Source organism: Danio rerio, chromosome 9 (assembly GCF_049306965.1).
Source record: "Danio rerio strain Tuebingen ecotype United States chromosome 9, GRCz12tu, whole genome shotgun sequence".
Classification (NCBI taxonomy): Eukaryota; Metazoa; Chordata; class Actinopteri; order Cypriniformes; family Danionidae; genus Danio; species Danio rerio.
In genome coordinates, this window is record NC_133184.1 from 40,026,334 (window position 1) to 40,041,246 (window position 14,913).

Here is a 14,913-nt window from a genome sequence, read left to right on the forward strand (position 1 = left end):
CAGTGCCACTGTTACACACTTCACTTCAACACAGTTCACTGAACAGCACCACTGTGTTCTTGTGCTCTATTTTAATGTGCAGTTGCTCAGAAAAAAAAGTGCTTGGCAACAAAAGCAGAGATTTACATGCAGATATTTTCCTTTCTCTTGAATTTCAGTAGAGCTGCTCAATATAGTTCAAAAGTCTCATTGCAGGATGCGCAAAGGTACAAGGTGCCACAAGGGTGCCACAATTTGGAATGTATGTTATTTAAATTAGCTGATACACAGTTTGAGTTACCTATCATAATTTTTGGCCTGAAAATTTTAATTGGATGAACATGTTTAGTATTATGCCTTGCCCAGAATATATGTTATAATTAATTAATTATATATATATATATATATATATATATATATATATATATATATATATATATATATATATATTTTTTTTTTTTTTTATATACATATATGCTTATATCTTTTGTGTCCCTTGTTTTTTAATTATGCTTATATTTTATGCTGATGCACCATAAAAAATCTGGTAAATAGATTTCATGTTGCAATATATATGGCAAAAAAGTTAATATCTCAAATGTATTTTTTCCACAATATCATGTAACCTTAATATTTACTGTGAATACAGCTGACATTGTTCATTTCTTTTATTTAGCTGATTAGAAAATTATTTATTTTTACGATCAACTATCACCTATTCGAAATGCTTTAAATTTAAGTCTTAAAGTCACTCAAAACTTTATAAGGGCAGTCAACAATAAAACTACAAATATGGCAACAACCCACAACCAATGACAAGGGATCAAGCATGGGATTTGTGTGAATATCGAAAGAATATTTCCATTATTTCACCACTAGAGAGCAGAAATGCTTGTTATGTACATTTCAGATATGTACTGTGTACGGGTTAGGTCAGCTCTGCTGACTGACAAATATTATTACTTATATATTGAAGCATTTTGGCAACCTAGTTTTGCAGGTACTCACTAATAAAGAAGGTTTCTAACATGTTTTTGTTTATTTATTTATTTTAATCTTTTTTATTTATCAGACTTATTTGGTTCCTATGAGGGGAAAACAGCTAGTAAATAATACAGAATTAGGAAATGTAAAGAAACGTCTTGAAACACATAAACACTCGTAATGTAAGGTTTAGAGCCAAAAACTACATTTTACTAAGCTAAAATTGCGGTTAATTTTTGTCGGAAATATAAGATGTTAACTTGTTGTAAAATCGTTAAAAGGGTGCACATTTATTGTTTGTTTGTTCCATACAGAAAAAAATACAGCTGTCGCATCTCTGACAGTAAATAAATGATTAAAATTCGAGCCTAATTCGCAAAAAAATATTAAACATTTTTATGTAAAGTATAGGTCGCCGCTGGCAACAACCGAGCCGCACGATTTATGTATATTTAAATGCCTTAAACATTTTAAGTCAGGCAAAAATTGAGTCAGTCTGCAGAGTGAAGGACCCCACGCAGCACGCGCACACGTGTTTGTCTACAGCCATGGCGGACATGCAGATGAAGATTCTTCGCAAGAAAATTCAAAAGATAAGCGAAAAAAATAAACAACGCAAACTGCTGCAATCTCAGAAAGAAGAAGAAAACAGCGAAGGTAATGTATTTACGTTGATTATAGACAAGACTGACGTGAGTTAGTGTTGTGTGGCATATTACAAACACGCTGGTCTTAAACGCGTTGTCTTATACAAGTTTTGTCTTATATTTTACTCAGATTTCTTTAATCTTATAACACATATGGGTTTAGTTTTATAGTAATAGTAATTCTAATCGTGGCTATGTGTGATTTAATGTCTATCTTCAGGAATATATTACCGACACACCTTACTGAGGTAAAGTTGGTTTTATATTGACTCATTTAGACTTTCTCCTTAATAATATAATTTCAGAAAACTTATTTACAAATTATAAATAGTAAATTCATATAAGCAGCCAATGACTATCAGAGTACAGAATTTTTCATTGCTCACAGCCGATTAAATAGTGCTACTGTTGTTTTTAAGTCATACTTGCGTGTGATTTTACACCGAATATTCAGAGTACCATGGTAAACAATATAGGGAGCAAGTCACAGGTTGTCACTGAACGAATGTGCGAGTATTAAACCAACTGTAACGTTACCTCAATACACACCTTTACTTATTACCTCCTCAAATAGCCTGTAGTTGCATAACTTTTCCCCTTTGGTAAAGTTGTTGAAGTGTGCTGTCTGTGTTTCTCATCTGGCAGACGTGAAGGATGTTTTGGATGAATCTGAAGTGGCCAGTGATTCTGCTCCAAATGTCATCGAAGAGCAGCAGCAAAGTGTCTCGGATGAAGTGAACGAAACCTCACAGAAACCCAAGAAGAAGAAAAAAAAACGAAAATTAGATACTACTGGAGAATCAACAACATCCAGTGAGTGTTTAATGATGCTGTGCATGTTCAGAATAGTTCGTGTTGGTCACTATGGGCTTGTGATGAGTAACTATAGATGTGACTCTAGTTGGATTTTGATTGTAATATTTAAACCAGAGATGCCTATACATGCTAGCATAATTTGGCCCACCATCCCATCTAAGATGAGAGGGAGAATGATGGGGATGGTTTAGAGATTGTCATTTCAAGTTTAAAGTAACCTTTTATTTATTTGTTAATTTTTTTTGTTAAGCTACAAAAACCTAACTGAAATAAAATGTTTCAATTTAAAGCTGTCATTTAATTTAACGTTCATAATGTCACCCAACGGATAGAGGGCAATGCAGAGACTTGGGTGAGCAAACCAAGGCAAAGGCAGATTCTGCTGGACTAGTGTATTTAGCATTGAACTCCACAGTGTTATATATGTGATTGTTTGTTTTTATTGCAATGAGTTACAATTAAAAAGGTTATACTGCTTTAGTTAATGCGATTCAAAGTGATAGTTTGGTATATTTATCTTTGGTGTATTAGCCCACAGCTCTCAATGATATTTTGTTTTTGGCTCTTCATACGAATAAGCTTGGTCACGCATCATTTAAATAAATTAACATTATCAATATGTATCTTTAGGTGTAAAAAAGGCTAAAAAGCAGAGTGTAGAGACAACACAGGCATCTGCAGGTGAGGAAGAGCAGCAGGAAGAAGGAAATTTAGAGACTGTGAAGTGTCCAGAGAATGGAAATAATGAAAAAGAGGGATCGGCTGAGGAGGATAGTGATGAAGATGGACCACAACTTCCTTCTGGTCTGACAGGTAAAGTTGGCTGTACCTGACTTTTGTGATGTGAAATCCACTATATATTATAGTAAATAATATTTAAATAAATTAATATTTTAATAAATTAATATTTCAATATTTAAATAAATATTTATGGTGAGGGGTAGGCATGGGTCGGTATTAGATTCTGGCGGTTTGATAGCCTTGAATAAAAATATCATGGTATTGTACTGCTCTAAAATATATATTCTTTTTAAGTGTCTGTGAAAAATACAAACACTTTTTTACTCCTTTGAACACAATATATTTTATTATGAAAAACATTTAAAATACTTTGGAAATCAGTCAGGCTAAGTAAATTAAATGAATCATTGACCTCTGCTGTCTTAATTTGGTTAAATAACACAGATTTCTTTACCATGTAAACAGCATATTTGGATATCTTTTCTGCAGGAGATTCTGTTATCCTTTATAAAAAAAGAAAGAAAAGAAACGTAAATTTTAAAAAATCTTAAACATACATTAGGAACGGTATAGCAGAACATTTTGACGGTTTTAAAACTTTGACTTTTCCAAAATGCAGTATACCTTGAAAGCAGTTGTTGTCCCATGCCTAGTGAGGGGTGTTGTTGTTGTTGTTGGACACCTGGACAAAAATATTGTTATGTCCAATCAGTTTGGCTATTTTTAGGATCATTATTTTTTTAGCCTGGACATGAAAACATTATACATATATGTAATCTCACTTTAGATTAGTTACTTATTTATCAGGGGTCGCGAACCGCCAATTACTCTGGCATATGTTTTAATCCAGCTGCTACCCAATGTAATACACACTGTAAATTTGATGGTGTTTTACAATTGCATGTATGTGTGTAAAAGAGATGTAAAAAATGTATGCACTATTACATTCACAGAGACTGCTTATTTTTTGTATTTGTAAAAAAAACTATTTATTTGACAAGTTACTGTAGGAATATGGAGCTGGCCAACATAATTTGCTGTGCGTTTTCTCGGAAAAAACTAAATTACAATTTACTTTTAAATTGAGAAACACGTCTTTTAGTTCAGATTGGAAATATTTTTCCTGTTCTATTAGAGCATTTAACTAAATTTCACTGTAAACATGCTTATAACATTAAGATCCTTTAATCTAAAATCTAATAAGGCTCTTTTTTATTCAGCTAGCTGTTTAAGTGAGTTGTATTTCCCTTTGGGTTTTGTGGAATGCAAAATAGCAATTTTAAAAGTGTGCTTATTGATTGATTGACCGGTGATTTCTTCAGGTGCGTTTGAGGACCGGTCATTTGCATCCTTGTCAGAAGTGGTCAGTGAGAACACGCTGAAGGGAGTGAAGGAAATGGGCTTTGACACCATGACTGAAATCCAGCACAAGACCATACGCCCTTTGCTGGAGGGAAGGTGAGTGCTATCCATCAACGAACACCTCCAACATTTGTTTGTTTGTCAGATTAAAGCTTGTGTGCTGTTCTTTTCATTAGAGACGTGTTGGCAGCAGCTAAAACAGGAAGTGGCAAAACTCTAGCTTTCCTGATTCCCTCAATTGAGCTTATCTATAAACTGAAATTCATGCCTAGAAATGGTAAGTGGATTTTCTGACATTTATAGATGATCTATAATGGAGGTCCCAGTCAAGCCTGTAAGTATATGAGATGTCTGTGTGTTTCTGTCAGGCACTGGAGTGATAGTTCTGTCTCCTACACGTGAGTTGGCTATGCAGACGTACGGCGTGCTGAAGGAGTTGATGACCCATCACGTCCACACATACGGCCTCATCATGGGTGGCAGCAATCGCTCTGCTGAAGCCCAGAAACTCGCTAATGGAGTTAATATCTTGGTAGCAACACCTGGCAGACTTCTGGATCACCTGCAGGTGCGGTTTATTACAGTGATCGGCTTTTCCACACGGGACTGTACTGTGTACTTGACCTGTTTTTCCTCCTGCAGAACACTCCTGGCTTCATGTTTAAAAACCTTCAGTGTCTGATCATCGATGAGGCTGACAGGATTCTGGAGGTGGGATTTGAAGAAGAACTGAAACAGATCATCAAACTACTTCCTAGTAAGAAGCAGTGATTATACTAAAAACTTTACATCTTGTTTTTCACAGTTTTTGTAATTTAAATGATAATTAAAGCTGCAAGCAGCGATGATAGGGACCTCGCACCCGGGCTCACCGCCGCCCGGTGGCCTCAGGATGACAGAGAACAGCGAACAACCTTAATTTAAGCCGATATATATAAAGAACCTGAGAAAATCACAGATTTATGCCGAACTTCCTCCTGTCAGCAGGTGGCGCTATAACTGTGACTCAAGATTGTTATGTAGATGCCTTCAGTAAAGGAATCTTATCAACCATGTAAATTTTCAGGCAGATCGAATATTGTTTGGCTGAGTTATAAGCCAAACTTCTGGTTGCCAGCAGGTGGCGCTATGACTGTGACTCATTATTGTTTTGTAGATGTCTTCAGGAGTGGATTTTAATTAACCATGTGAAGTTTCAAGCTGTTCAGACACAGTCTGGCTGAGTTATAAGCCAAACTACCTTCTGCCAGCAGGTGGGGCTATGACAGATTCAATATTGGCATGTAGATGTCTTCAGGAGAGGAATTTAATAAACCGTTAAGTTTCAGGCTGATTGGACATTGTGTGGCTGAGTTATAAGCAAAACTTCCTTCTGTCAGTAGGTGGCGCTAGGACTGACTCAATATTGGCACGTATATGTGTTCAGGAGATAAATTTAATCAACCATGTGAAGTTTCAGGCAGATCGGACATTGTGTAGTTAAGTTATAAGGACTTCCTGTTTCATGGCGAAGCGTTGAGGTTTGTCATGCCGCCACGGACACGCCCCTCTGCGAAAACTCTAGATCTTCACATTATATCATCGCTAGAGCTTTCAGATGACACAACCCAAATTTGGTGCTGATACGAAAAAATTTGTGGGAGGAGTTTATTACTCTGTAAATCATGTCATTTTCTGTGGCCAGCAGGTGGCGCTATAACTGTATCTGGATATTGGCATGTAAACGTGTTCAGGTCAGGACTGTTATTAAACGTGTGAATTTTGAGGCAGATCGGATAATGCATGCCTGAGTTATAATGACTTCCGGTTTTGTGGCGAATCGTCAAAGTTTGCGAGGCCGCCGTGGACACGCCCATCGACAAAAACTCTAAAGCTTCGCAATTTAACATCGCCAAGGCCTTTAGATGACAAAACTTAATTTTGGTGTTGATCGGATAAAATGCCTAGGAGGAGTTCGTTAAGATACAACGCCTGGAAATGGCAAAAATGGCACTTATACGCCGTAGGAAGTTAAAAATATCCGACTTCCTGTTGGGTTTGAGATATGGCTCCAAGAGACTTTTTCGTATGTTTTGCCATGTTTGAGGTGTGTGACAGTTTTCGTGCATGTGCGTGATTCGTAGATCGGGGGCTCGTCCGTTTAATTTGTTTAGGTGGCGCTGTCGAGTCATTTTGCCACGCCCACTTCAATATTGTTATGGGGGATGTGTTCAGGAGAGGACTTTTAACAACCATGTTAAGTTTCAGGCAGATCGGACATTGTGTGGTTGAGTTATAAGGACTTCCTGTTCCTTGGCGAAGCGTTAAGGCTTGTCATGCCGCCACGGACACGCCCCTCTCCGAAAACTCTAGATCTTCACAATACATCATTGCTAGAGTTTTTAGATAACACCACTCAAATTTGGTGCTGATACGATAAAATTTGTGGGAGTTAGTTTGGTACAGTGTAAATCATGTCATTTCCTGTGGCCAGCAGGTGGCGCTATAACTGTCTCTGGATATTGGCATGTAAACGTGTTCAGGTCAGGACTCTTATCAAGCGTGTGAATTTTGAGGCAGATCGGATAATGCATGCCTGAGTTATAATGACTTCCTGTTTTGTGGCGAATCGTCAAAGTTTGTGAGGCAGCCACGGACACGCCCATCGACGAAAACTCTAAAGCTTCGCAATTTAACATCGCCAAGGCCTTTAGATGACAAAACTTAATTTTGGCGTCGATCGGATAAAATCCCTAGGAGGAGTTCGTTAAAATACAACGCCTGGAAATGGCAAAAATGCCACTTTTTCGCCGCAGGAAGTGAAAAATATCCGACTTCCTGTTGGGTTTGAGATATGGCTCCAAGAGACTTTTTCGTATGTTTTGGTGTGTTTGAGGTGTGTGCCAATTTTCGTGCGTGTGTGTGATTCGTGGATCGGGGGCACGTCCGTTTAATTTTTCTAGGTGGCGCTGTCGAGTCATTTTGCCACGCCCACTTCCGAAGCCCATAACAAACGTAAATTTTCGCCACTTCTGAGGCGTGTGCAAAGTTTCGTGAGTTTTCGGGCATGTTTAGCCCCTCAAAACCGCGATTCATTCCGCGGAAGAAGAAGAAGAAGAAGAAGAATAATTAAAGCTGCAAGCAGCGATGATAGGGACCTCGCACCCGGGCTCACCGCCGCCCGGTGGCATCAGGATGACAGAGAACAGCGAACAGTAATAATTTAAGCCGATATATTAAAAATATCTGAGAAAATCACAGATTTATGCCAAACTTCCTCCTGTCAGCAGGTGGCGCTATAACACTGACTCATGACTGGCATGTAGATGTCTTCAGGAGAGGAAACTTATCAACCATGTGAAGTTTTAGGCAGATCGGACATTGTTTGGCTGAGTTATAAGCCAAACTGCCTTTTTTCAGCAGGTGGCGCTATGACAGACTCAATGTTGTTATGTAGATGTGTTTAGGAGGGGACTTTCATCAACCTTGTGAAGTTTCAGGCAGATCGGACTTTGTGTGGTTGAGTTATACTGCAAACTACCATCTGCCAGCAGGTGGCGCTATAACTGTGACTTAAGATTGGCATGTAGATGCCTTCAGTAATGGAATTTAATCAACTATGTGAAGTTTCAGGCAGATCGGAGTTTGTGTGGTTGAGTTATAAGCCAATCTACCTTCTGCCAGCAGGTGGCGCTATGACTGACCCAATATTGTTATGTGGATGTGTTCAGAAGAGGACTTTTATCAATCATGTGAAGTTTCAGGCAGATCAGACATTGTGTGGTTGAGTTATAATAACTTCCTGTTCCATGGCGAAGCGTTGAGGTTTGTCATGCCACCACGGACACGCCCCTCTGCAAAAACTCTAGATCTTCACAATATATCATCGCTAGAGCTTTCAGATGACACCACTCTATTTTGGTGCTGATACGGGAAAGTTTGTGGAAGGAGTTTGTTACAGTGTCAAACATGTCATTTCCTGTAGCCAGCAGGTGGTGCTATAACTGTAACTGGATATCGGCACGTAAACCTGTTCAGGTCAGGACTGTTATTAAATGTGTGAATTTTGAGGCAGATCTGATAATGCATGCCTGAGTTATAACGACTTCCTGTCTTGTGGCGGATCATCAACGTTTGCGAGGCCGCCACGGACACGCCCATCGACAAAAACTCTAAAGCTTCGCAATTTAACATCACCAAGGCCTTTAGATGACAAAACACAATTTTTATTGTCAATCAGATAAAATCCCTAGGAGGAGTTCGTTAAAATATAACGCCTAGAAATGGCAAAAGAGCCACTTTTTCGCCACAGGAAGTTAAAAATATACGACTTCCTGTTGAGTTTGAGATATGGCTCCAAGAGACTTTTTTGTATGTTTTGCCATGTTTGAGGTGTGTGCCAATTTTCGTGCATGTGCGTGATTTGTAGATCGGGGGCTCGTCCGTTTAATTTTTATAGGTGGCGCTGTTGAGTCGTTTTGCCACGCCCACTTCAATACTGTTATGTGGATGTGTTCAAGAGATGACGTTTATCAACCATGTGAAGCTTCAGGCTGATTGGACATTTTGTGGTTGAGTTACAAGGACTTCCTGTTCCATGGCGAAGCGTTGAGGTTTGTCATGCCGCCACGGACACGCCCCTCTGCGAAAACTCTAGATCTTCACAATATATCATCACCAGAGCTTTCAGATAACACCACCCAATTTTGGTGCTGATACGATAAAATTTGTGGATGGAGTTTGTTACTCCGTAAATCATGTCATTTCCTGTGGCCAGCAGGTGGCGCCGTAACTGTCTCTGGATATTGGCATGTAAACGTGTTCAGGTCAGGACGCTTATCAAGCGTGTGAATTTTGAGGCAGATCGGATAATGCATGTCTGAGTTATAACGGCTTCCTGTTTCGTGGCGAATCGTCAAAGTTTGCGAGGCCGCCACGGACACGCCCATCGACGAAAACTCTAAAGCTTCGCAATTTAACATCATCAAGGCCTTTAGATGACAAAACCCAAATTTGGTGTCGATCGGATAAAATCCCTAGGAGGAGTTCGTTAAAATACGACGCCTGGAAATGGCAAAAACGCCACTTTTTCGCCGCAGGAAGTTAAAAATATCCGACTTCCTGTTGGGTTTGAGATATGGCTCCAAGAGACTTTTTCGTATGTTTTGGTGTGTTTGAGGTGTGTGCCAATTTTCGTGCGTGTGTGTGATTCATGGATCGGGGGCTCGTCCGTTTAATTTTTCTAGGTGGCGCTGTCGAGTCATTTTGCCACGCCCACTTCCGAAGCCCATAACAAACGTAAATTTTCGCCACTTCTGAGGCGTGTGCAAAGTTTCGTGAGTTTTCGGGCATGTTTAGCCCCTCTAAATCGCGATTCATTCCGCGGAAGAAGAAGAAGAAGAAGAAGAAGGATTAAAGCTGCAAGCAGCGATGATAGGGACCTCGCACCCGGGCTCACCACCGCCCAGTGACCTTACGATGACAGAGAACAGCGAACAATAATAATATAAGCCGATATATATATAAAAAACCTAAGAAAAATACAGATTTATGCCAAACTTCCTCCTGTCAGCAGATGGCGCTATACCTGTGACTCAAGATTGGCATGTAGATGTCTTCAGGAGAGGAATTTAATCAACCATGTGAAGTTTCAGGCACATGGGACATTTTGTGGTTGAGTTATAAGCCAAACTACCTTTTGCCAGCAGGTGGCGTTATGACTGACTCAATATTGTTATGGGGATGTGTTCAAGAGAGGACTTTTATCAAACATGTGAAGTTTCAGGCAGATCAGAGATTGTGTGGAGATTGTGTTATAAGACAATTTACATTCTGCCAGCAGGTGGCGCTATTAAAAACTCAATATTATTATGTAGATGTGCTCAGGAGAGGACTTTCATCAACCATGTGAAGTTTCAGGCAGATCGGACATTGTGTGGCCGAGTTACAAGCCAAACTACCTTCTGCCAGCAGATGGCGCTATTACTGACTCAATATTGTTATGTAGATGTGTTCAAGAGAGGACTTTTATCAATCATGTGAAGTTTCAGGCAGATCGGACATTGTGTGGTAGAGTTATAAGGACTTCCTGTTCCATGGCGAAGCGTTGAGGTTTGTCATGCCACCACAGACACGCCCCTCTGCAAAAACTCTAGATCTTCACAATATATCATCGCTAGAGCTTTCAGATAACACCACTCTATTTTGGTGCTGATACGGGAAAGTTTGTGGGAGGAGTTTGTTACAGTGTCAAACATGTCATTTCCTGTGGCCAGCAGGTGGCGCTATAACTGTAACTGGATATCGGCATGTAAACCTGTTCAGGTCAGGACTGTTATTGAATCTGTAAATTTTGAGGCAGATCTGATAATGCATGCCTGAGTTATAACGACTTTCTGTTTTGTGGCGAATCATCAAAGTTTGCGAGGCCGCCACGGACACGCCCGTCGACAAAAACTCTAAAGCTTCGCAATTTAACATCGCCAAGGCCTTTAGATGATAAAACCCAATTTTGGTGTCGATCGGATAAAATCCCTAGGAGGAGTTTGTTAAAATACAACGCCTGGAAATGGCAAAAATGCCACTTTTTCGCCGCAGGAAGTTAATAATATCTGACTTCCTGTTGGGTTTGAGATATGGCTCCAAGAGACTTTTTCGTATGTTTTGGCATGTTTAAGGTGTGTGCCAATTTTCGTGCATATGCGTGATTCGTAGCTCGGGGGCTCGTCCGTTTATTTTTCTAGGTGGCGCTGTCGAGTCATTTTGCCACGCCCATTTCAATATTGTTATGTGGATGTGTTCAAGAGATGACGTTTATCAACCATGTGAAGTTTCAGGCAGATCGGACATTGTGTGGTTGAGTTATAAGGACTTCCTGTTCCATGGCGAAGCGTTGAGGTTTGTCATACCACCACAGACACGCCCCTCTGCGAAAACTGTAGATCTTCACAATATATCATTACTAGAGCTTTCAGATAACACCACCCAATTTTGGTGCTGATACGAAAAAATTTGTGGGAGGAGTTTATTACTCCGTAAATCATGTCATTTCCTGTGGCCAGCAGGTGGCGCTATAACTGTATCTGGATATTGGCATGTAAACGTGTTCAGGTCAGGACGCTTATCAAGCGTGTGAGTTTTGAGGCAGATCGGATAATGCATGCCTGAGTAATAACGACTTCCTGTTTTGTGGCGAATCATCAAAGTTTGCGAGGGCGCCACCGACACGCCCATCGACGAAAACTCTAAAGCTTCGCAATTTAACATCGCCAAGGCCTTTTGATGAGAAAACCCAATTTTGGTGTCGATCGGATAAAATCCCTAGGAGGAGTTCGTTAAAATACAACGCCTGGAAATGGCAAAAATGCCACTTTTTCGCCGCAGGAAGTTAAAAATATCCGACTTCCTGTTGGGTTTGAGATATGGCTCCAAGAGACTTTTTCGTATGGTTTGGCATGTTTGAGGTGTGTGCCAATTTTCGTGCATGTGCGTGATTCGTGTATCGGGGGCTCGTCCGTTTAATTTTTCTAGGTGGCGCTGTCGAGTCATTTTGCCACGCCCACTTCCGAGACCCATATCAACCTGCTATTTACACCGCGTTTGGTGTGTGTGCAAATTTTCATGAGTTTTCGGGCATGTTTAGACCCTCAAAAGTGCCCCGATAGGGGGCGGAATAATAATAATAATAATAATAATAATAATAATAATAATAATAAAAAACGGAGCAATTCCAATAGGGCCTACGCACCGTTTCGGTGCTCGGTCCCTAATAATAATAAACAGAGCAATTCCAATAGGGCCTACGCACCGTTTCGGTGCTCGGTCCCTAATTAAAGCTGCAAGCAGCGATGATAGGGACCTCGCACCCGGGCTCACCGCCGACCGGTGGCCTCAGGATGACAGAGAACAGCGAACAATATTAATTTAAGCCAATGTATATGTAAAAAACCTGAGAAAATCACAGATTTATGCCAAACTTCCACCTGTCAGCAGGTTGCGCTAAGACTGTGAGTCAATATTGGCATGTAGATGCCTTCAGGAAATAAATTTTATCAACCATGTAATTTTTCAGGCAGATCGAACATTGTTTGGCTGAGTTATAAGTAACTTCCTATTGCCAGCAGGTGGCGCTATGACTGTGACTCATTATTGGCTTGTAGATGTCTTCAGGAGCGGATTTTAATAAACCATGTGAATTTTCAGGCAGGTCAAACATTGTGTGGCTGAGTTATAAGCCAAACTTCCGGTTGCCAGCAGGTGGCGCTATGACTGACTCAATATTGTTATGTGGATGTGTTTATGAGAGGACTTTTATCAACCATGTGAAGTTTCAGGCAGATCGGACATTGTGTGGTTGAATTATAAGGACTTCCTGGTCAATGGCGAAGCGTTGAGGTTTGTCATGCCGCCACGAACACGCCCCTCTCCGAAAACTCTAGATCTTCGCAATTTAACATCGACAAGGCCTTTAGATGACAAAACCAAATTTTGGTGTTGATCGGATAAAATCCCTAGGAGGAGTTCGTTAAAATACTACGCCTGGAAATGGCAAAAACGCCACTTTTTTACAGCAGGAAGTTAAAAATATCTGACTTCCTGTTGAGTTTGAGATATGGCTCCAAGAGACTTTTTCGTATGTTTTGGCATGTTTGAGGTGTGTGCCAATTTTCGTTCATGTGTGTGATACGTATATCAGGGGCTCGTCCGATTAATTTTGGTAGGTGGCGCTGTCGAGTCTATTTGCCACGCCCACTTCAATATTGTTATGTGGATGTGTTCAGGAGAGGACTTTTATCAACCATGTGAAGTTTCAGGCAGATCGGACATTGTGTGGTTGAGTTATAAAGCCTTCCTGGTCAATGGCGAAGCGTTGAGGTTTGTCATGCCGCCACGGACACGCCCCTCTCTGAAAACTCTAGATCTTCACAATATATCATCGCTAGAGCTTTTAGATAACACTACCCAATTTTGGTGCTGATGCGATAAAATTTGTGGGAGGAGTTTGTTACTCTGTAAAACATGTCATTTCCTGTGGCCAGCAGGTGGCGCTGTAACTGTATCTGGATATTGGCATGTAAACGTGTTCAGGTCAGGACTGTTATTAAACGTGTGAATTTTGAGGCAGATCGGATAATGCATGTCTGAGTTATAACGACTTCCTGTTTTGTGGCGAATCGTCAAACTTTGCGAGGCCGCCACGGACACGCCCATCGACGAAAACTCAAAAGCTTCGCAATTTAACATCGCCAAGGCCTTTAGATGACAAAAGCCAATTTTGGTGTCGATCGGATAAAATCCCTAGGAGGAGTTCGTTAAAGTACAACGCCTGGAAATGGCAAAAACGCCACTTTTTCGCCGCAGGAAGTCAAAAATATCTGACTTCCTGTTGGGTTTGAGATATGGCTCCAAGAGACTTTTTCGTATGTTTTGGCATGTTTGAGGTGTGTGCCAATTTTCGTGCATGTGCGTGATTCGTAGGTCGGGGGCTCGTCCGTTTAATTTTTCTAGGTGGCGCTGTCGAGTCATTTTGCCACACCCACTTCCGAGACCTATAATAAACGTAAATTTTCGCCACTTCTGAGGCGTGTGCAAAGTTGCGTGAGTTTTCGGGCATGTTTAGCCCCTCTAAATCGCGATTCATTGGAGAGAAGAATAATAATAATAATAATTAAAGCTGCAAGCAGCGATGATAGGGACCTCGCACCCGGGCTCACCGCCGCCCGGTGTTCTCAGGATGACAGAGAACAGCGAACAATATTAATTTAAGCCAATATATATTTAAAAAACCTGAGAAAATCACAGATTTATGCCAAACTTCCTCCTGTCAGCAGGTTGCGCTTGGACTGTGTGTCAATATTGGCATGTAGATGTCTTTAGGAGATAAATTTTATCAACCATGTAATTTTTCAGGCAGATCGAACATTGCTTGCCTGAGTTATAAGTAACTTCCTATTGTCAGCAGGTGGCGCTATGACTGTGACTTGATATTGGCTTGTAGATGTCTTCAGGAGAGGATTTTATTCAACCATGTGAATTTTCAGGCAGGTCAAACATTGTGTGGCTGAGTTATCAGCCAAACTTCTGGTTGCCAGCAGGTGGCGCTATGACTGACTCAATATTGTTATGTGGATGTGTTCAGAAGAGGACTTTTATCAACCATGTGAAGTTTCAGGCAGATCGGACATTGTGTGGTTGAGTTATAAGGACTTCCTGGTCAATGGCGAAGCGTTGAGGTTTGTCATGCCACCACTGACACACCCCTCTGCAAAAACTCTAAAGCTTCGCAATTTAACATCGCCAAGGCCTTTAGATGACAAAACCAAATTTTGGTGTTGATCGGATAAAATCCCTAGGAGGAGTTCGTTAAAATACAACGTCTGGAAATGGCAAAAACGCCACTTTTTTT

General features: G+C 40.5%; 1 protein-coding gene across 1 annotated transcript in view; it reads left to right on the plus strand.

Annotated features, from left to right (window-relative positions):
- Positions 1-1,496: 1,496 nt before the first annotated feature.
- ddx18 (DEAD (Asp-Glu-Ala-Asp) box polypeptide 18) overlaps positions 1,497-14,913 on the plus strand; it is a 37,175-nt gene continuing 23,758 nt past the window's right edge. Inside the window, 7 exon segments of the mRNA NM_001003411.1 lie at positions 1,497-1,620; positions 2,256-2,423; positions 3,057-3,239; positions 4,490-4,625; positions 4,706-4,806; positions 4,898-5,097; positions 5,172-5,286. Coding sequence (NP_001003411.1) covers positions 1,512-1,620; positions 2,256-2,423; positions 3,057-3,239; positions 4,490-4,625; positions 4,706-4,806; positions 4,898-5,097; positions 5,172-5,286 — 1,012 coding nt within the window. The 5' untranslated portion in view covers positions 1,497-1,511.